The sequence below is a fragment of the Rhinolophus sinicus genome, linkage group LG05 (genome assembly GCF_036562045.2).
Source record: "Rhinolophus sinicus isolate RSC01 linkage group LG05, ASM3656204v1, whole genome shotgun sequence".
NCBI classification, from domain to species: domain Eukaryota; kingdom Metazoa; phylum Chordata; class Mammalia; order Chiroptera; family Rhinolophidae; genus Rhinolophus; species Rhinolophus sinicus.
The window spans coordinates 118,996,051-119,019,185 of record NC_133755.1 but is presented as its reverse complement, the minus strand read 5'-3'; the positions used below and the strand labels follow the sequence as shown (position 1 = coordinate 119,019,185).

The following is a 23,135-nucleotide window of genomic DNA, read 5'->3' as shown; positions in this document are numbered from 1 at the left end:
CATAGATTCTTTGGCTACACTTTCCTCTGTTCCCTCTGAAGCTCAGATTTCAGATCCATTTGCACCAGAATCTACTCCTCCTCCTACAACTGCTGAAATTGCAACTGCTTCAGCTTCTGCCTCAACTACTACAACTGTTACTGCTGTCACTGCTGAAGTGGATCTCTTTGGAGGTTAGTTAGTCACATACATGATTGCTAAAATTACCTTAGAGTTAAGGTGTTCAGAAAATTGTACATGTGTATATACTAGCATGTCACAGTGTTTAAGTACTTTTTAAATGTTTATTCATGTATATATATCTTCACTTAATTTTAGTGGTTTTAGAGCAGAGGTTGCACTGCTTTAGAGCCGTTTAATTTTCCATTTCTTAAAAGTTAGGATTTAAATTGCTGCTAGAACTCTTGTCCCATACATGCTCCTATCCTCAGTATCCATATGAATGGTACCAGACTCTCTCTCATATTTAGGTTTGGCGTTTTGGACGGATTCAAACTCACAGAGAGAAAAACATTTGGGGAATATGGGATGGGAAATCCTGCCCTAAGTTATTTCTTAAGATTTAGGACAAAAAATTGTCTGAGAGTATTTCAAATTTTGAGGTCTCTGAAGAGAGTTCAGCTATGCCCATTTTTACAACTTTAAGCTTGTTCCGTTTAAGCAAAAGCTTGGATCATCTTTGGATTTGAGACTTTGAAAGCTTATTCAAATCAGCATTTAAAATAGATTGAAAACAGGTTTAGGTCAGACTTTGAAATGACTGTCTGAAAATACGCTTTCCATGCAAATATACATTCTAACTCAGAGTTGATTTACAGCTGTGGGCTTGAGTCAGATATCCTAGACTCTGCCAGTATAGTGTTCCTGGATCTGATGAGCCATCTGAAGCCAGGTTCTTTACGTGTTCCCTTGTGGGTGGTGCAATGTGCAAACCTGGAGAAGTGCTTGTATCAAATCCATCGAGTAGTGTTCTATTTATCATAGTTTTGTGTTTCTTCTTACAATATAACATCATTCCCAGGGCATTTTGAGAATATGGTAAGGAAATTGGAGGAAGCAAATGTGGAGAGGGCAGGAGAGATTTGGCAGGCTCTGGTGGAGTTAATATATGACGTACACTCCTGGGAGCATACACTTACACACTGTCACATACCACTGTGCTACATGCCATACTCCAGGCTCGGAAGTTTGCCAGAATTACCTAAGACGAGCACTCAACTAGACACAGCATCACAGCCACTGTTTCATACAAGGAATTTGCTGCTGCCTTGCTGCCAGGAATTTGCAAGGCCATTCCTACTACAGGAGAAACATGTTGTTGTTTTTTTGTTTTTTGTTTTTTTTAAATAAAGAAGGGGGGCTTGGTTTGCAGACTCTCGAATAATTTATTATAAAGCATTATCCACTGGAGAAAGTTAGTTTTTCAGTTATTTCTCTATAAATTTTGAGACCAAAAAATAAAGTTTTAACTTAAATTTATAAAATCAGCTTCTTCACACCTTCTTTCCCCTTTCCTCAGTAAAGGGGGTAAGGTACCCCTCCCCCCTTTGTTGGTGTTGGGTATGGGTGGTTTCTCATAGGCTCATGTTGACAGAAAAACTTCAAGAAAAATATTGACAAGAGAACAATTTTGTGCTTAAATATTTCTATACCTTTGGCTATTTAGATTTTTGTTTTTCCAGTCTACTTGTAAGGAGCTTCATTGCCTCTAAGAAATCAATCAACTCCATTGCTTCCCTCATGGCTCTCTAGAATAATAAAGCTTAAGATATTTCTTTGAAATATTCTATATGCCATTGTGCTGTTTGTATTGTTCATTTATTACTGCTTTGACTACATCCGTCAAGTAGAGATGTATGTATGTTTGGAAATATTTTCATGATGGCATTCTTTCTACCCTAAAATGCAAATTTAAAGGACTAGTATTGCAGAAAATCATATAACTTAATGTCTAAGAATGGGGCTCTCCTTGTAATTTTACCTACATCCTTTCTAGTCATCTGGCTGGAGGTTGAGTACATCTGCAAATCTCATCACAATTATTTTTGTTGACCTGTATTGTATAGTTCTGTAAATGGTCTCCTGGCTTCTGACAGCTATAAAATCTCTATGCTTTATGTTTCAGGAGTCTGTCTATATGTGTCACTGTCTGTTTTGCAGTTTTCAGTGACATTCCCTAATTTTTTTCATGTTCTTTATTGATTTATAAGGAATCATCTAGAGATGGGATTTTAAGATCTTGTTTTTAACTTTCTTATTTATTTTAGTGTTGTTTATCCAGAAACCATCAGCTCCAACTCAAGTAGTTGTTTCAGTCTAGTTGTGGAGGGTGCAGTGGCCCATGTGGGGATCGAACTGGCAACTTTGTTGTTAAGAGCTCCGCTCTCTAACCAACTGAAACCAACTGAGCTAACCGGCCGCCCCTAGAGATGGGATCCTAAATAAAAACTTAAACTAAATTTTCTTCGGACATTATGTATGGCCATTTAAAAAAAAAAATTATCTCTATAATGGGCAAGTGGTAGAACTCTGGAATAACGAGGGCACTAGTTATATTGTTTACAAAACTTTAAAACATGCTCTTTTCAGATTTTATGTAACATGTACAGCAGTATTAAGTAGATTTCTTCAGAAATAAGTTTAAGGAATTTTAATTTCTGAAAAAATGGCTAATTGTTTAATTCCATGGATATGAAATATTAAAACATTAACATTTTTATGTATTTTTATTTTATATTTTCATTACAAATTTAAAAAATAGGAAATGTCTGTTATTTTTAAATATTCAGATTATACCCACGTAACATTTTAGTTACTTAGTGTAAGTTATTAAAATGTTCTTTTCAGAAATGTTATATTCACTAAATGTTTTATTTTTTAAAGAACATTTAAATAAAATCTGCTTTCTGTGGTTATATGTAACAGGACTACAAGGCAATGTTATGTTTAAAAATTTTAGTAAAACTTACAGATATAAAATAAGAGACAACATCCTTAAAAACATTCTATTTTTTATTTATGAAAATCTTACCAATAGCATCGCATTAGGTTGTAACAACACAGGGTTTTCCTAAGCACTAGAATGCTAAATTGATCCTAATTCCTTTGCACAAGCCCCAGGGTACCCTTTCAATCGACTGTGTCAATTTGTGAGCAAGCCTTCATAAGAATGATAGTCTGAACACAAAACCAAGTGGCTGGGAAACCAAGAAACTTACCTCACAAGCCTGACTTCCTTTGTACATGTTGGTTAACAAACTGAGTTTAGAAGAAAAGGAACGGGAATGGTGAATCTTGGGTTGTTGAGAACTCTTGGGCTCATAACTTTTGTGCTGAGTATGTGATTTAAAGACGACTTATATGGCTGGAGAAGATGGGGAGAGTAGTTCAGTCTGGGGAAAATGATAGCTATTAGAAATATTTAGAGAGCTAGTCACATGATAAAAAGTTTGAGAGAAAATTCTTCCTAGTTTGCTAGAAGGAAAAGAAGACTAGTCTGCATCAGTGTTAGAGAGACTATTTTGCTGGGTAAGGCCTTGACTGAGTCCATAATTATAGAACAGCAGGGATATGCATTTCCAGGAAATAACACTGGTTGAAATTGGCAGAATATAGACATGCACTACAAATGGGTAACAAGGGAAGGAGAACTGGATTGGAAATAGGTTTAGTTTTCAAAACTGGAAGGATAATGTTGCCATTGACAATGAAAGAAGGCTAGGTATTAAAAAAAGTTGTTGTTTTTTTCAAAAAAAAAAGTCAAAATTTTATCATCTCCTTCAGTTCTGGGCGCTGACTGAGCTCAGCTGGATGGTTCTTGTTCAGGATCACTTCTGTGGCCACATTCAGACGGTGACTGGGACTGCAGTCATTTGCAGTCTTGCTCATTCGTATCCCCACCTCCTGGACTGGCAATACTTAACAGCCTGGGGCTAGAGTAACTGGGCTCCTATCCTTAAAGAAGTTTTGATGGGAGTGAAAGAGTTGAGTTTATAATATTTATTTTTAAGAAACAGGAGAAGCATTAAAAGGAGATGTCTTGCTGACAGGAAAACAAACAAAAACCACCTCTCCTGAGGCTAGAGCTATAAGTATAAGTCTCACCTGCTTACACGTAAGTAATAATTAAAGAGACCAGCAAGTCAGCCCATGAATATTTATTTGACCCCTAGTACTGATATAAGTGGTGCTTATTTCATCTTACACGGAGGAAATAGTACAGTAGAATGTGGCATAGTTCATAGCATCATAGTGTGGTGGTTAAACACACAACAATTTACGGCCAAATCCATGTTCTGCCCTTTGCTGACTGTGTGACCTTGGTCCATTCACTCAGACTCTCCAGGCGTCCACTCTCTTATCTACAAAGTGGAGATAGTAGAACCTACATCACAAAATATGTAGGAATTAAATTTAATAATGCATATAAAATACTTAAACAGTGACTGGCACATAAATACTAAATGGTAATATTACTGTTTCTACTGTTTCCAATATTATTAGCCTCAGTTCCAGGTTTTATTAGAATAAAAAGAAAGAAAATAGACCTGACTCACAGCAAAATATTTTGAGCCCTCCCAACTGCCTCTTAGACTTTTCTTGTATTCTGCCCCAGCTTTTAGGGTTTTCATGTTGCTCTGAGTCCTCTATTATAGTGCCTTTAACATGGATCTGGGGAAGGAGGCATGCCCTATCCCCTGATGTATTGTTCATACTCCAGTATTATTATGTGGCCTCTTGCCTAACAACCTCTACTCAGAACATATATTCACTTAGTGTAGCTGAGAGAAGCAATCAGATCAAATAAACCTGTAAGATATGAATAATTGATTGTCCCTTCTAGGGATGTTTGTGTTTTTGTGAAGGACCTTTAAAGACATTACTAAAGTGTGTTTCATATTCAGATCAGTTTGGAACATACTTAGTTAAACTGAGAAACAGGTGTTTTGACTGTCGGACTTCCTACAGCCTAATATACTATGTAAATGTCCGAGACAGGCGATATATACAGTGTAGGATTTCCCAAGCATAATTAAGTTGTTTTAGTGACCAGATGAATACGTTCTAAGGAACGCTGGTAGACATTATGGAGGTAGTATTTTAGAATGGGAAGTTGAGCAGGTAAATGGCAGGTTCTAGGAGAGTTTTGGTCCCCTCTTTCCAGGAGTTTCTTCTCCTAAGCAAGTCATACTTACGATGGCTTTATTCGTTTTGTACTTTGGAACTATAGAGTTGCTTTGAAAACTCCAGGATTTTTCTTTTTACCATAATTAACATGGTTTATTGGTAGAAACACATTGCAAACCATTTATATACTTAAGTCATTTATAAATTTGGGTTGCCTGTGTTTTATTGGATTTTCTACTCTATTTAGTAATAAAACATATTCTTAAAACATAAAACTATATTTTAATCTGTTGAAAATAGATCATTTTCCAAATAACTAGAGCAATGCAATATTTTAAAAGAACAATTTAAGTCAAAATAATGGCATTATGGTGTCATCCCCTAATTTTAGTATCTCTTTATTTCTTTAAAACAGCTCCTTGGTTGTGTCTGCAAATGCTTTTCAAGGATAATGAAGATTTAACTTTTATGAATACTTAGTAAACCTTTCATATTAACCATATAATTTTGCCTGTACTAGACGATAAAAAATTTTAAACTAGAATTGTTTGTTTACATTACCATCATATATTTCATTTTATTGGCATTAAAGAAGACATCCATGTTTTCTAGAAACCACTAGTCAAAGACTTCATAGTAACATAGTGAATTAGTATTACCTGGACATCAAAGTTTAATTAATGTCTTAAATTACATAATAAAGTTATTTTTGTGTTTTAATTTTCATATCCATTAATTTCTAATGATACATAAAACATGCTTCTCAGAGCCCTTATACAATGAGAATCTTGTTACCTTTTGAGTTCTAATAGGCCTCACACTATTAGCACTGTACCACTTGCATGTAATTAACATGAAGAGGCACAAAGAATTGTTGTTTTGTGATTGCCAACAATGCATGGGCCATAAAATGCATTTTAAGAAATTCATGTTGTATAAGGGAGCCTTTTTCACAATTTAACTTGGTTCTTTTACTATATTTTCTTCTCTTTTTATTCCTTTAATTTCTGCTGTTTTAAAAACTGCACCCAAGATGCCTTTGCAGCTTCTCCTGGGGAGGCCCCTGCAGCATCCGAAGGGGCCGCCGCACCAGCTACCCCAACCCCTGTAGCAGCCGCACTTGATGCATGTTCAGGAAATGGTGGGTTTAAAGTCATGAGCCCGTCTCTTGTTTTTCCATCCTAATTTGAAACTCCCGTAGTAGATGTGGCCATGTGTTCTTCTGATTTTAATTTCTTCTGGTATAAAGTATCATTCATCATAACTGAATAAATAATGCTGACACTTAAAACATTAAGACAATGAAGTGCATACTTATCAAAATTGACAATTTCTCAAGATTGACAATTTTTGTCAGTGCAAGTATGCTCACTTAATGTTTTTTTCTCTAATGCTATATTGTACTCTTTTGTAACCCAGAGTTCAATTATATAGGCATGTTTTAATGAATTTTCAAAGCTACCAGATTGTCACATTAAATAAGGAGTAGAAGAACAATCTCTGATGCTAGACTATAGGTGAATCTTACAGTACTTTGAAGTGTTTCAGTTTCTTAACTTGTGGTACCTGCTAAATTTTTTTTTCTTTACAAAAACATCCTAATCACTGACCCTCTGCTAATAGGATAGTAGTTCAATGCAAGCAGCCCAGTGCCTAACTAGTGTGTAAATACCTGTGTCAGGTGTCTCTTACCCATGGTTATGACGCCTCTCTCTTGTCTCTTTCTTTATCAATGCCGTATGTGTCTCCACTTTCCTTTCCAAAGACCCCTTTGCCCCGTCTGAAGGTAGTGCAGAGGCTGCACCTGAGCTGGACCTCTTTGCAATGAAGCCACCTGAGACCAGTGTTCCTGTAGTTACCCCTACAGCTAGCACAGCCCCTCCGGTTCCCGTCACTGCTCCTTCTCCTGCTCCCGCCGTTGCAGCTGCCACTGCTGCCACTACTGCTGCTACCACCGCCGCCGCCACCACTGCCACCACCTCTGCTACCACTACCACCACCACCGCTCCTCCTGCTCTAGATATCTTTGGTGGTAATTTTTGTTGTTGTTGTTATTGTTGAACTCTTTCCATCTGGTGGATTGAATTCTGGTACTTGAGATATACTGCATTCACAACTATTACTGCATGAACACTGTGTAATGAAATGGTTCCCTGGAATCCATTTGCTACTTATTTCAGAATTCTCTAGAGTGCTAATTCAGAACTGGAAAGTGATAACTGTTTCAGGCTAGTGTGTCAAACTGAGTAAAGGCATGTCTGTTCTTGGTCTTAGATTTATTTGAGTCTGCTCCTGAAGTCGCGGCAGCGCCTAAGCCAGATGCTGCTCCTAGCATAGACCTGTTTGGTACAGGTAAAACAAAGCAACCCCTTTCTTGCATTGGTTTTCCTAGATGTTTTCATGGTTAAGCTCTTTGTACTCACCTGTGATAATGCACTTGTTAGATGTTTGACTTTGATTTCAGCTTTCTACTTACTTCTGCTTGGTTTTGATTTTTCTTTTGGAAGATGCTTTCTCCTCTCCACCACAAGGGGCCTCTCCTGTGCCTGAGAGTTCTCTCACTGCTGACCTCTTATCCGGTGAGTCCTTTTGCCAAAGGCAAGCCTTCAGAGATGTCTTGTGGGGGTTATGTGTGGAGAGACCGATATGAACACATGCGGGTTTGTCTTGAGTTCCTTTATACTCAAAAATCACTTTTTAAAATCTCATTCTTTGGCCCATGACCACTGATGGGGGTTAATGTTTCAGATCTAACACAATGAAAAGACAACACTTTTTTCACACTTAAACCCTCTGACCTCAATAAGTCAAATTTTATTTTATTCTGAAAAGTGTGTATTTTAAAATCCATTTGCTTTCCCTTAACTGTTAAGATTATCTGTAGTCTTACTGTCTGCAGTTAAACATGAAATCTCAAAAAGCTGTTTGTCCGGCTTTGTGTTTCATTTTTCCTTTGGGTGACATGCAATTTTTCCTGTTATGTGCTTCACTGCAGTGGATACATTTGCAGCACCGTCTCCTGCAACCACTGCCTCTCCAGCAAAGGTGGATTCTTCAGGTGTGATAGACCTTTTTGGGGGTGCGTATCTCTCCTCCTTCCGTACTTAAAGAATCTATTTTTTCCCTCAGAATAGTGTTTAGATCTTCTGTTTCATTATATATTTTTTGACCAGTCATTTCCATCTCTTAAATATAAACCTGAGTTTTAAGATCTTTTCCACTTCTTTTCCATTATCATCTTCATCCTCATCAGTTCATCATAATTTTCAGCACGTGGCCTAACAACACCGGATCATTGTGTTTTTAACTTTCTGTTCATCCTATCAGCTCATTGGAATGTTCTTCTACTGTTCTTCCTTGGTGATCCTGATCTGTTGGCTAAATCAATGTTTCTAAGTTCTTAAAAGTGATATAAAAATTAACTAGATAATTCAGAATTGAAAACAATAAGCCACGCAAACTGAAAGTATAAGTCTAGATGTCATGCATTATTCTGTAGAGTGTATTTATGTTGAGTTTAATGTTTCAAAATCTCTCCAGAGAATTGGAAGATGTTTCACTGACTTAAATGTATTCTCTTCCTTTATATGTTATTTAAAGGCAGGGACGTTCGTTGAATTACCTCTTGGATTACTCCTTTGTATGATACATTTAAAGTATTCTGTTAGCCGTAAATTTATAGGGAAAAGTACAGAATTGAAGTGCTTTCTTCATGAATATTCATAAATGTCTTTGCTATGGGCTAAAATACCATCTTTTGCAAGTTAAACCCACATTGAGTAGCTACTATACGTTGAAACATCATGGTATGTGCAGTGATGGGTAGGGTACATGAGTGCAAAGATGTCATAGTCTCTGACATTCAGAGGCTCAAAAATTGTGGCAAATAAACACTGAGCCTTGATACATAGGTACAAGAGGGCTGTTGCTGCTGCTTGAATTAAGTTTGTTTCCAAAAAAAAAGTGTGTGTGTGTTTTTTTAAGTTTAATAGAGTTCCAAATGGGAAATTCTATTTTATTACCTTTGGGCAAAATTTTAACACCTTGATCCTATTTTCATAGATGACAGGATTTAGTCCAAATATTTTATTCTTAAAACAAAAAATTCTCTTACTCTTACAAAGGTGTTAATTCTTAAATATCCTAGAACTTTTTTTTTGAGAGAATAAACTGGTCAGAGCATAATTCAATTTACTCCATCATTTCACATATCCACAGGAGAAAAGCTCACCATACAAAGCTCCACATCTATGCGTTTCTCTGCAAAACACTTACATTACTTACTGTACTTACTGTTTACACTGTTTTACTTTTTTGCTGCATAATGGATAATGGGTAGATGCATTTGGAAGTAGTGCTTCTGAACCCCAACCTGCACCTCAGGCTGCTTCTAGTTCGTCAGCATCGGCAGACCTACTAGCTGGTAATTTATTAAATTAAAATAAAATGATACTGTATGGAAGTTAAGTTTGGATATATTTTTTATAAGTAACAGATATATAAATTTTAAGATGCATGTTTTCTTTGAGACTTGAAATTGGAAAACAAAACATTATATAATAGAGGGTTGATTATGTCCCAGGATTTTATGAAATTAGTCTTAAAATCACATCTGTATACAAGCCACTCGTGGGTGGCTCCTAATCTGCCATACTTTCACGGAGCACATTTCCTTTTGTTTATTAAAGAGATAATATGTTTGTATTAGCAGTTTTTTTATCTTGTGTTACCTACGCCCATCTTTTTTTTTTTTTTTTCTTTTTAAGGAACTTGTGGGAACAAGTACTATGGTGTTTGACAATTGTTTCTATAATATATGAGCCACACTAGGAGAAACTCTTGTAGATTTCTGCCATTGGGTTGAAGCTGCTGCCACATATGCCAAGCTGATCAGTTTTCTATCTGAAAACCCGTGGGTGATCCCAGTTCCTCAGGACCGTGTTGTGGAATAGATGGACACAAGATGCCGAGGATTATTACTTAGTGCCAGAATGGGATAGGTAGAATAAAGGGAAACATTTCAAGGACTCAAAGACGGTAACAGCCAAGTGTCAGTCTTCCTTAGGAACAAAGCAAAGTGTGCTTAATGATAACCAGAGTTAGAAATTCTTATTTTTATAGGCAAAGCACTTGCCAATGGCAAGACCGCAATAGTGAGTTTTAGGTCCCGGTTGTCAATCACATTCACAAGACACTGCTGGTTTACCTCATTCTGACTTAGAAGGGTACATGACAGAAAGCACAGCAGCAGCAGCAGCACAGAGGCCTCAGATATTCAGATGCATCTTCTGCTGTCCCTCCACCATCACCACAATGGATGCATTTGGGTTGGCAATGGTCATAAGGTTGGCAAGGGGCTGGTAAGAATGTGGGTCCCATCAGCACAGGGAAGGCACCATGTCCAGAGTCTCTCAGCTTAAATTCCCTGCTAGCCGTGTAACAGTTGATAGGGTTAGTGCTGGCTGTCATTTTTTAGAGTAATGAACAATCCTGACACCAGGTATAGCAGGCTAAGGAACATTCATTTTTGGATCAGTAATGAATAAAAGCCTCATTAAAGGGCCCTCATCAACCTTCAGAGTTGTAGGAAGACATTTGACATGAGGTCAGGTCTTAAGGGGATGAGGAGGTAATCACAGCCCTACTGTTGACCTTTCCTTCCATCAATAATTGAAACTGTCTATTTAACAATCTTCCCCAAGTGCGATAGCATTCTTTGTGTCTTTCCCATCCTCTCCCGGAAACATGATAGTCCTATTTGCTGAATCCATTTCATACCAGTGACTGCCAGCTGGCGTTTTCCTGAATGATGATGTTCCAGGGTTTCACTGTGGGCTTTGGAAGTTGCAGATATGATAAGAGGCACTGCACTTAACCTAAGCCACAACCGATTGCTTGGTGAAAAAATACTAGCTTATCTGGCTTTTGTCCTGGCCCAAATAGTCTTCATAATAGCTTCAAATTGTTCAAAGAAACTTTCAAGCTCTTACTAAACCAATAAACTTAATGCAGATTTTCAAGTGTAGCCATAGATTTTAATAGGTTGCAGAAATAGCATAGTTTAAATGGCTATTTAGGGGAAATGACCTTGTCAGTTTTAGAATGAGATTACTGATTATAAGCTTTTGCTTTGAAGTTATAATTAGGTTGAAATGGTATATGTAATCAAGTGTTCTGGCTTTTTGCAGAATTCCAAGAAGTGTATATTTTCTCTCTGGGTATTCTCTCCAAGTCGTTGAGATTACTGGTAGGAAGCAGATATTATCCATATCTCAAATGGAGTCTGCCTGGAAACTTGAGAGTTAAGTTTATAACAAATAAAGGAAAATATTATTTCACACAGAGAAAAATAAAGCTGTCAAACTCCTCTCATGATATGCCAGCTCAAAATATAGATGTTTGAAAGATATAGACTGATACTGGATGACGGATGTAAAAATGGATTGTTAAGGGAGATTAAGTGTGTTGAAGGATATGCCTAACTTGTGAGGTTGACACGAAGCAGGAAAACCATTTTTTTCCATAACAGACACAATTATAGAGTGACTGTACCATAAATCTGTGCTGATACAGGAATGTGTCACATCCTATCTTTAATTCCAAAGATAGGTAAGAGTATGAGCCAGCCTAATGAGGCCCTTTCAGTTTTGTATTCTCTGTTAACTACATGACACAAATGACTTTTTAGCAGAGCCATAGAAATCCTTGAACTGATTTAAAATATTAAAATATTCAGTGTTGAATTAATAAATAATAATTTTCATTAAATGGGAAGGCCTACAGATGACCAAAAATTTCATCCTCCCTCGGTGTGGGAAACAGCCTACAACGTGTGAGACAAAAGGTTCTCAGGCTATTATTCCTAGAAATACTGACTCAGATTGATCTTGGTAAATGGAATGTACCACTGAGAATAATTGAAATGACATCATCTTTAACACAATGGAGCAAATGTGGATGGAGAGACAGTATGTGTGGGAGTTTGTTTATCTACCAATAGTTTCAAATTTTTACTCTCTTGACCCAAATGATATGATGTGTTATGTAGACTGCAAATGTCAGTTTTGCTATGTCTGTATTCATAAAACTTTATTAAGTGTGTAGGCTGTTCTCTTTTAGAGAGATATATTTGTCAGACAAATCACCTGTGACAAAAGGCAGTGAGTCTGCAGATGGTTGAGCGCCTGAAGATAGCTGGCAACTCAGCTGTAGTGTAGGACAGTTCAAACATCCAAACGCCTACTCATTACCTTACTTTCAATTCCATGGAACACCTTTCTTAGCATAATTTAGAACCACATATAAAGAAAAATTAGAGGTTTGTTTTTTCTTATTACCTACCTTTACTCTAGGGTTCTAAAACTGTCCACTGAACTGGAGTTGTTCACCAAATTTCTTATTAATGTCTATAATTTTCCTATTTAGCTCTTCATTTAGAGTATAGCAATAGATTTTTTTCTTTAAGATAATCAGTTGGTTATTTTATGTCACTTTTTAGCTTTTAAATTAGGTTTGTGAGGGCACTTATTTCATAAGAACTGAGTATAATGGAAAAAGTCATCTGTCTGAATCTCTGTCAAGTGTGTAAACCTGTAGGAAGGGTCAACTCTGGCGTTAGTCCTGGTTGTGGGAAAGAGGCCGTGTAGTATTGTGGTGACGAACCCAGGGTTTGGAAGACTCCCGTGTGGAATCCTGGCTCTGCATTTGTCATAATTTGACCTTGGGCAAATTATTTAACCTCTCTGGCCTCAGTTTCCTCATCTGTGAAACTTCACGAGGTTGTTGTGAGGATTAAATGAGCTAATATATATTTTAGGTTGAATGATATAAAATTGCTGTTTGTCTAGGACCAAAATGGTCAGTTGGAAATTCATGTGGTTCATATGGTTCAACCTAAAATAATGCTTAGAATGGTGGGTGGAACTTGGTGAGCCTATGCTAATTTGGCTTTGTCCTTCACTTGCTTAGAGAATGCACTAAATTTTTTTCATTGAATAGTGTTATTTATTCACCTATGGATGTGATCTACTTATCTTATGGAATTCAGTAGCACTAAGCAGATGAGCCCTGTGTAAATGTACGTTTTTCTCTGTATTTTTTTTTTGCAAGCAGTTTCTGAAGAAAACGTTTAGCTATATTAAAAAGGAACATATATATATATATATATATATATATACACACACACACACATATATATATACACATATACATATATCATATATATATATATATATATATATATATATATATTCAAACTGAGTATAAAAAAGACTTCTGGTTATAATAAATTCTTTGATAATAGGACATGATCTAATGCCTTATTAAGAAATCACTTTCTTCACAGTTGCATATTTTTGTAGAGAAGCAATACAGATGAGCTCTGCTTCTGCTTCTGTTTGTTGATTGAGAGAAATGATTTGCTTCCAGCCTTCAAAAGTTGAATATTTAATTTGAAGTTTGGTTACTTTACAATAGTCTGATTTCTCCTCACCTTTTATATTCAAAAGTTTCCTTAATTCAATAAACATTAATTCAATATTTTAGGCATTTTGCTCAATATTAGAGGAAGAGATGGGAAAAGAAGACACGGTTCCTGACATTAAAAGACCATCCCTGGCGTAGGGAGTTGGGGGTCAGAATAAAGAAGTCTGATGGGACTAGAATGGAAATGTGTACCAGGTGCTGAGGACACAGAAACAGAGCACAGAACTCGTATGCAGTGTGGACGGGGCAGGGGTAGATGTGACTGATAGCAGCGCGTGACAGTGTAAGGCAAGAAGCCCTTCCAGAGCAGGCATCTGACTCATTGTGATGGTGCATAGGCAGCAGCATAGTTTGCAGGAATGGGAAGGCAGCCAGAGACAGAAAAGCTTGATTGCTCTAGAAAGGACTCTGCATTCTATGGATCTGAAAGTTATGAGGAGTCAGGGAAGGATTTTAGAGAAGTAACTTGGTCAACATTTTCCACTCAGAAAAATCTTGCACTGCAGGGACTAGATTGGAGGAAGTCCAGACTAGAAGCCTCTTGGGTGACTTGATGACTCCTGAGAGCAGTGTTGGGAGAGCCTAAACGTGGCAGTAGCAGCAATGGGACTAGAACATATATGGAAGAGATTTAAAAGGATTTGGTGGCTAGTGCATGTATATTTTTCTGATTTGTATTTTATTATTACATTGATTTAGTGTGGACAACTAAATATTTTCTAACTATCTAGTATTTTGATTTGAAGAAACAAAATTTAAATACAATGACAATAAGTATCTGAATTTTAACCCTAGTGAGACCTTCTTAGCTTTATGAACTCCATTGTAGTAATAGATTTGGTTGCCACAGGTTCTCTTGACAAGGGTGTATATTCTTGTGTGCTGTCTTATTTCTGATTAACTAAATCGCTCATGAATACATGACAAGTATCAAGATACTTGAAAAACTTTTTAAAAACTAACTTCCCAGGTTTCGTTACTGACTTTTCATCTACAAGCATTCAGTTCCTTTTTGGGCTTCTATAACTTTTTCTGACTGTTTTTATGGCCTTTACCCATATTTAGTTGTTTCTGCTTATAGTTTTCTGGAACTATTTTTTTCCCCAGGATTTGGGGGCTCTTTCATGGCCCCTTCTCCATCACCAGTGACTCCAGCTCCAAATAACCTGCTACAGCCCAATTTTGAGGCAGCTTTTGGAGCAACACCTTCAACTTCTAGCAGCAGCTCCTTCGATCCATCAGGTGAGGCAGTGATTTTCAGATATTCTTTTCATTTTTTCTGACTATGAGATAACACCATCTAAGGTTAGTATGATATCAGGAAATGTATGTACAATATTGAATGATGACCTGGTTTTACAACTGTTCAATAACTCTCTCATTCAGTAATCTAATAAATCTCTCATTCAGTAACCAAGTAAATATTTTCAGTACATTTTGATAGCTTTAAGAATAACCTGCAGTCCCTTTTTGTGTTTCTGTTTTTAATTTTTAGCAGAAATTTAACTTAACACGCACACCATCTGTTCGACTGACCTTACATGCCCATGGTTTAGAGATGGTTAAGGGAAAAACAAGTACTTTACTAAATTTTTGCACAGTGTCTGAATATATGGACATTCCCCCTGCTGTTGCTTACACCCTCTGATGCTTGCATGGCCCTTGGTTTTATGAAGTTGAGACACAAATACTATTCTTTGCCTGCCTTTAACCTTTCATCCTGCTGTCATTTTGTTTGTATTCTCTTTCATTCTACTCTTCCCATGCTGGGTCCTTACTACAAATTTTCAATTGGTGAGTTTTTGGCAATTAAATGTGTTTCAGAAACACCCTAAATATATCCCCTGCCTGACAATTTGGTTGCTTCTATTGCCAGTGCCTAGTTGAATGCCTAGTTCAATTTAGATTTCTTGTATGTATAGTAAATATGCATAGGTTTTTGATAAAAATTAAACACAAAATTTTTGACATGGATATTAGTGATAACTTATGCAAATACTATGAGTCTGCATTTTGAATGGTCTTTGTGTATTCTAGGAACTAAACAAGTGGTAATTTGTTACATGGTAATCAGGAACCATTAATAATGGCATGACTCCTATTACTTAAAATAGTGTTTACTTTAAATATTCCCTTAAAGTTAAAACAAAAGGTGATTGTTGTAATGGGAGAAAAAAATCAAAATTGTTCTAAAATATGGTCAACTGCTTTTCAGGTACTCATTACTAGGTACTGACCATTAGATCAGGTTTTATTCCGACAACTCATTTCACAGGAAACTAGGAGATTGAGCCTTCTTTTCTCATTTAAGAATTGCTTCAAAAGTAAACATTGTAGGATTTTAGAGTAAACCATTTAAACTTTGCTAAATCGCTACCATTTTGAATAAAAAGTGTTTTAGTGATAGTGTTTAATAAGAATAACCATAGCTCCTACTTATTGAGTGAGTGCCTTATATAGTGCAAACATAATAAAGACATGATGTATATTATATAATTTAATCTTCACAATAAATCCATGTAGTAGTGGTACTCTCCCTATTTACAGATAAGAAAACTAAAGCTCAGATAGTAACTTTCTTAAGGTCGCACAGCAAATGCAGCATGTAACTGAGTTTAACCTCAATTCTGACTCCAAAGTCTGTGTTCTTTCTGTACATTACACAGAATTTTTTTTCCATCTTTGTTCATGTTCATTAGTATTTCCATACTTTATGAGTAGACATATGTAGAGATGTTCTTTTCGCTGTTCTAGTCATGATAAGTGTGAATTACATGCCTTCTTTTATAAGATTATACATTCACTTGTTTCCATAGTTTTTTTTTTCAAAAGACAATTTCCCTTCAATTTTCCGTGTGATCCTTTTTTTCCTTCAATTATTCTGAACCTGTTGTATTTGATTTCCAGTGTTTGATGGTCTAGGTGATCTTCTGATGCCAACCATGGCACCAGTGGGGCAGCCTGCACCCATCTCCATGGTACCTCCCAGTCCCGCAATGGCAGCAAGCAAAGCACTTGGGAGTGACCTTGACTCGTCTCTTGCCAGCTTAGTAGGCAGTGAGTAATATAGTTTTCTTTAATTGAATCATATGTGATTTTTCCCCGTTCTTTCATATGTAGTGTGCCTGGATTCACTGTGGGTGAGTGTATTAATGAGTGGACAGACATTCTTAGTGCTTTACTGAGTGTAGTTCCTTGGAAGATAAGTAGTTACTGTGTCATTGTCTCACAAGCACTGCCCAGGCCATTTTTTATCTAAATTACCAAAGGAAGAATTAGTATATACAACAAGTATGAAACTAAGTGCATCATGTATAATAAGTAATTGATTTTTTTTGAAATGAGAACATAGAGTAACTTAAATGCAGTGTATTTGCCAATTGAATATCCAAGTGAGTCTCAGTGATTCATTCAACAAATATTTATTGAGTACCAGGCACTCTTTCAGGCTCTAGAGATAAATTAGTGAACAAAACAGGTATCCATTTCTGTTCTTACGGTGTTCGGGAAGGACAGAAACAAACCTTAAACATTTTCAAATAAATAAATTCTACAGTGTGTTAGGTCATAAGTGCCATGGGGAAAAACAGAACAGGCCAAGAGGGATGAGGAGTGCTACTGAGTGGGAGTTAGAGCAGGACTCACTGGGAAGGTAAAATCTGAGCAAAGATTTAAAGGTAAAGGAATGAACCATGTGGATATGTGAAGAAGAACATTTGCGGGCAAAGGAGAGAGCCAGTGCAAAGGCATTGGAGCAGAAGATTGCCAGGCACATTCAAGGAATATCAAGGAGACTGGTGTCTGGAGCTAGGTAAGTGAAGGAGAGAGTCCTAGGAGATGAAGGCAGCTGTGATAAAGATCAGCCTTTTCTTTTAACTTTCAATTTGATTTTTTTATTAAGGTGAATGGGTTTAGCATTGAAGATACCTTTCATTTTACTCAAGGATACATCAAAGGTTTAGCAGATCTTTGATACAGGTTTTTTTTCCTATGCATTATCCTGTGGACATACTTTTGTTTCCCATTCATCATCCTTGAGCTGGGCATCCATGAAAATGCTTTGATGATTCCCATGGAGAGGTTATTTGAATATTTCTTCCTACTCTAAAATTTCATCTCACTGATAGATAGTCTGCAGTGGTAACTGCTTTTGCCAGACACTATAATGTACCACCTAGATCCTTCTCCAGAAATACAGAATTTCTACCTCCAGCTTCTGAGAGTGCCACCAGCACACAGCCCTCAAATACTGTCTTTGAGAATTCTCTCAGCTGAAGAAAGTGAATCCACTAGAGGAATAGCCAAACTATCTTTATAAAGAAGAACAAATTTCAAGAAGTCACACTTTTCAATATCAAAACTTATAGTACAAAGCTACAGTAATCAGCACAAATGGTACTGGTGTAAAGATAGACCAATTAGATCAATAAAATAGATAAAGAGCCCAGAAATATACCTGATATACATTGTCAATTTTCTGCAAGATGCCAGGACCATTGAAAGTGGGAAAAGAGCCTTTTTTTTTTTTTCGAAGGGGAACAGGACTTTATTGGGGAACAGTGTGTACTTCCAGGCCTTTTTTCCAAGTCAAGTTGTTGTCCTTTCAGTCTTAGTTGTGGAGGGCACAGTGCAGCTCCAGATCAGTTGCCGTTTTCTAGTTGCCCTTGTGGGAGTCGAACTGGCAACCTTGTGGTTGAGAGGACACATTCCAACCAACTGAGCCATCCGGGAGCTCAGTGACAGCTCAGCTGAAGGTGCCGTGTTCAATCTTAGTTGCAGGGGGTGGAGCCCACCATCCCTTGCGGGCTGGAGGAGTTGAACCAGCAACCTTGTGGTTGAGAGCCCACTGGCCCATGTTGGCCCGGAAAAGAGTCTTTTCAAAAAATGTGCTAGGACAGCCAGATGGCCACATGCAAAAGGATGAAGTTGGGCCTCTTCCTTATGCCATCCACAAAAATCAAAGTGCATGAAAGACCTAAATATAAGACATAAAGCTATAAAACTCTTAGAGAAAAAACTTATGTGTAAATCTTCATGACCTGAGATTATGCTGTGGCTTCTTAGATATAATACCAAAAATACAAGCAATAAAAGAAAAAATGAATTAATAAGAATTCATCAAAATTAAAAACTTTTGTGTTACAAATGATACCATCAAGAAAGTGAAAAACACAACGCACAGAATGAGAACAAATATTTCCAAATCATTTATCTCCTAAGGGACTTGTATCCATAATGTATAAAGAACTCTTACAATTCAGTAATAAAAAAAAAGAATTTAAAAATTGGCAAAGGATTTGAATAAAAATTTCTCCATAAAAGATACAAGTGGCTAATAAGTATCTGAAAAAATGTTGAACATCATTGGCCATTAGGGAAATGCAAATCAAAACCACAAACACAGGCTACTTCACATTCATTGGGAACTCCATAGTCAAAAAGAATAACAAGTGTTGGCTAGGATATAGAGAAATCAGATGATTTCTGGTAGGATGAAAAATGATGCAGCCACTTTGGAAAACAGTTTTATAGTTCTTCAGAAGTTAAGCAGAGAGTCACCATATGACCAGGCAATTCCATTCCTAGGTGTATACCCAAGAGAATTGAAAGCGTAGGTCCACATGATTTATGCACAAATATTTATAGCACCAATTGTCATAATAGCCATAAAGTGGAAACTACCTAAATGTCCATCAACTGGTGAATGGATAAACAAAATGTGGTATATCCATAAAATATAATTATTCAACCATAAGAAGAAACGAAATAATGATATTTGCTACAACGTAGATGAACCTTGAAAATATTTTGCTAAGTGAAAAGAAGCCAAACACACACACACACACACACACACACACACACACAAAGACACATAGCACATAATTCCATTTATATGAAATGTCCAGAACAGGGAAATTTTTAGAAACAGAAAGTAAATGAGTGGTGGTCCAGGGTTTGGGGCAGGAGGGAATGGGAGTGACTGCTAATGACTATGAGGATTCTTTTGGGGTGATAAAAATGTTTTGGAATTACAGTGTGGTAATGTTCACAATGTTGTGAACATACTTTTCGCACTGAATTTTACTCTCTAAAAGTATGGATTTTATGATATATCAAGTTTTTTAGGAATATCACCTCACTATACACCCATTTGAAAGATTAAAATTTTGAAAAGAAAGAATACTGATAGTACTATATACTTACAAGGATGTGGAGCATCTGGAATTCTTAAACTTTGCTGATGGAAATACAAAAAAGATTTAGCCATTCTAGAAATCAGTTTAGCAGTTTCTTATAGTTAAACCTATATTTATATGACTCAGTAAACCCACTTCTAAGTATTTATCCTAAAGAAATGAAAACATGTTCATGTAAAAATCTTTACATGTATCTTTATAGCAGTATTACTCAAAAATTCCAGAAACTGCTGAAATGTCTGTCCTTCAATGGGTGAATATATAAACAAACTGTGGTAAACTCATTCAATACAATACTACTTAGAAATAAGGAATGAACTGTTGATATACGCAACTTGTATATGAATCTCAAGTACATTATGCTAAATGAAAGAAGCCATGCTGTATATGCTGTAGTATTGCATTTATATGATTTTTTTGTTGTTAAGGCAAAGCTGTAGGGACCAAGAATATATCCATTGCCAGGGTTAGGAGTAAGAGGAAGTTTTAATTACGAAAGGCAGCAAGAGAGTATTTTTGAGTAATTAAATTCCTATATATACTGATTGTAGTGATGATTACATGAAACCATGTATTTACCAAAATTTGTATAAATGTATCACCCTGCCAAAAAAGGCCAATGAATTTCACTATAAGTAAATATTTTAATTAAAATATATTCCAAAACTGAAAAGAAATTTACCTACACATGCCCTATCAATATTCCAGCTTACTTTTTTATAGAAATTGACAGTCTGAATGTAAAATTCATACGGAAATGCAAGGAAGACAGAATAATTAAAACATCTTGAATTAAAAAAGGATAACTTGATAAGACTCGCACTTCATGATTTCAAAACTTACTACAAAGCTACAGTAATTAAAACAGATGGTAACACATAGGGACAGGCATATACATCAATGGAAAGTCTAGAAGTAAACCTATATATCTCTGGTCAATTAATTTTCAACAAATGTGCCAAGACAATTCAGTGGGAAAATAATCATCTTTTTAACAAATGGTCCTGGGTAAATATATCCATATGCAAAAGAATGCAGTTAAATTCTTGACTTACTCCAAAGTAATTAATCAAAATGGATTATGGAACTAAGTGTGGGAATCAAAACTATAAAACTTTTAGAAGAAAATACATAAGTAAATCTTCATGATCTTTTATTAGTAATGTTCTTAAATATGGCACCAAAAGCACATGCAACAATATTTTAAAAAATAGATAAATAGGACTGCATCAAAATTAAAAACTTTTGTGCTACAAATGATACCATCAAGAAAGTGAAAAACAAGGGTGGCCAGTTAACTCAGTTGGTTAGAGCATGATGCTCTGAACAACAAGGTTGCCGGTTCGATCCCCACATGGGCCACTGTGAGCTGTGCCCTCCACAACTAGATTGAAACAATTACTTGACTTAGAGCTGATGGGTCCTGGAAAAACACACTTAAATTAAAAAAAAGTTTTTTAAAAAGAAGTGAAAAACAAACAACAGAATGAAAGAAAACATGTATCTGATAAGGATTGTATCCAGAATAAATAAAGAACTTTTACAACTCAATAATGAAAAGACAAATAACAAACAAAGAATATGTGGCCAATTTGCACATGAAAAGATGTTCAGCCTCAGTCATTTGTGAAATACTTATCAAATACTTATCAAGACCACAATGAGATGTTACCTCACACCCATTACAATGGCTACAATAAAAAAGACAGATAATAACCAGTATTGATGAGGATGTAGAGAAATTGAACCCCTCTAACACTGCTGGTGAGAATGTAACATTGGGCAGCTACTGTGGAAAGCAGTTTGGCAGTTTCTCCAAGTGTTAAACATAGAGTTACCATTAAGCAGAGAGTGCACCACATGACAGCCGAGGAAGCTCTTCCCCCAGATCTCTACTCAGCTTTGCACAAGTCTCACCTTCTTCCCTGAGCATCCTATTTAATACTGTCTGCCCCTCACTCTCATTCCACCCCACCTGATCCCTCTACCCTGTCTTCCTTTTCATTTTTACAGAGGCTGTCCATATCACCTTCTAGTAGGCTACATAATTTACTTTTTTATTATTTTATCATTTTACCATCCATCTCGCCCTATTAGAATGCAAGTTATCCAGGATTAGAGTTTTTATTCTTCAGTAACATATCCCAAGTGCTTGGAATGGTGCCTGGCATATGTAAGGGCTCAGTAAATATTTGCTGAAGAAATAAATGACTGAGATTAAAGCAGAATGATTAAGCCAGTTGTGTCAAGGTCCCCAAGATCTTACATTCATAGGTTCACTAGAGGGACTCAGCACGTATTTGTGTTCACAGCTGAGATTTATTACAGCAGTCTAGTAAGGATGCACAGCTGGGTCATCAGGGGAAAAGACACAGGCAGAGTCTGGAAGAATCCACACACAGACTACTTTATGCCTCCCCTTTTTGTGTGAGGGGAAGAACATGCAAAAATGTCACAACATGTATGATTTTTCTGCCCAAGGAAGCCCTTTAGAGACTCAGCACCCAGGATTTTTATTGGATGCTGATTGCGTAGGCGCTCTCTGCCTAGCATGTACCAAAATTTCAGTCTCGTAGAAGGAAAGCAGGTGTGCAGCACAAACCACGTTGTTTGCACTGTTTAGACACAGTAAGCCTATCATTAGGAGAAGTTTCATCTCAGTATAGAGAACAGTTTACTAGCCAGCTTCCCAGGTGCCAGCCAGCCACACAGACCTTTCTAGGGTAGCAGTCTCAAGCCTGCTGTGTTTACTCTCTTCTGAACACTAGTTGACATTAAAATGTGATCCTTAAGTATAACATGAAGTAAAAGAAAATGTTAGATTTGTGAATGTTTCCTAACATAGTTACCCTTTGTAAAACTGAATGCAGTCATTCCTAGGCAAAATATGGACTTTTTCTAGACCTCTGATTCTTTGATCTTTTAAATGTCATATCATTTAAGCTGAGTATAGAGATTTAAATTCTTTTTTCTTTTATCCATTTATAGATCTTGGAATTTCTGGTACCACATCCAAAAAGTAAGTGTTTTTGAAATTATCTAGTTTCCTTGTGACAATGTATTTGTATTTATTTGAGACTATCAAACATTGTACTCATTGGAATAATTACTCATTCTCAGTCTAGGTAATTTCAAAGTTGGTTTGTATTTCATTCTGGATTTTTGTTTTTGTTGTTATTCTATTTAAACCTCCAAACTCTTGATTCTGGCAATGAAAAGGAATAATCTATTTCAGGCTCCCATATTGTCACTAAGTTATGTCTAGAAACAGTGGGGGATTTGGTTTGAATATTTTAATAGCTTTAAATTGAAGATCATTATACTGTT

General features: G+C 36.4%; 1 protein-coding gene across 10 annotated transcripts in view; it reads left to right on the top strand.

The window, feature by feature from the left end:
- Nucleotides 1-23,135, top strand: part of SNAP91 (synaptosome associated protein 91) — a 131,198-nt gene that overhangs the window by 89,717 nt on the left and 18,346 nt on the right. For 5 of the 10 annotated variants that reach the window (XM_074333249.1, XM_074333251.1, XM_074333250.1 and 2 more), the window contains exons 15-24: nucleotides 6-173; nucleotides 6,161-6,268; nucleotides 6,893-7,159; nucleotides 7,402-7,479; nucleotides 7,635-7,706; nucleotides 8,123-8,206; nucleotides 9,467-9,550; nucleotides 14,719-14,853; nucleotides 16,519-16,668; nucleotides 22,797-22,827. In XM_074333249.1, the coding sequence (XP_074189350.1) occupies nucleotides 6-173; nucleotides 6,161-6,268; nucleotides 6,893-7,159; nucleotides 7,402-7,479; nucleotides 7,635-7,706; nucleotides 8,123-8,206; nucleotides 9,467-9,550; nucleotides 14,719-14,853; nucleotides 16,519-16,668; nucleotides 22,797-22,827 (1,177 nt within the window). The remainder of the gene's footprint in view (nucleotides 1-5; nucleotides 174-6,160; nucleotides 6,269-6,892; nucleotides 7,160-7,401; nucleotides 7,480-7,634; nucleotides 7,707-8,122; nucleotides 8,207-9,466; nucleotides 9,551-14,718; nucleotides 14,854-16,518; nucleotides 16,669-22,796; nucleotides 22,828-23,135) is intronic. The other 5 variants (XM_074333253.1, XM_074333252.1, XM_074333256.1 and 2 more) reach the window with 4 other exon arrangements.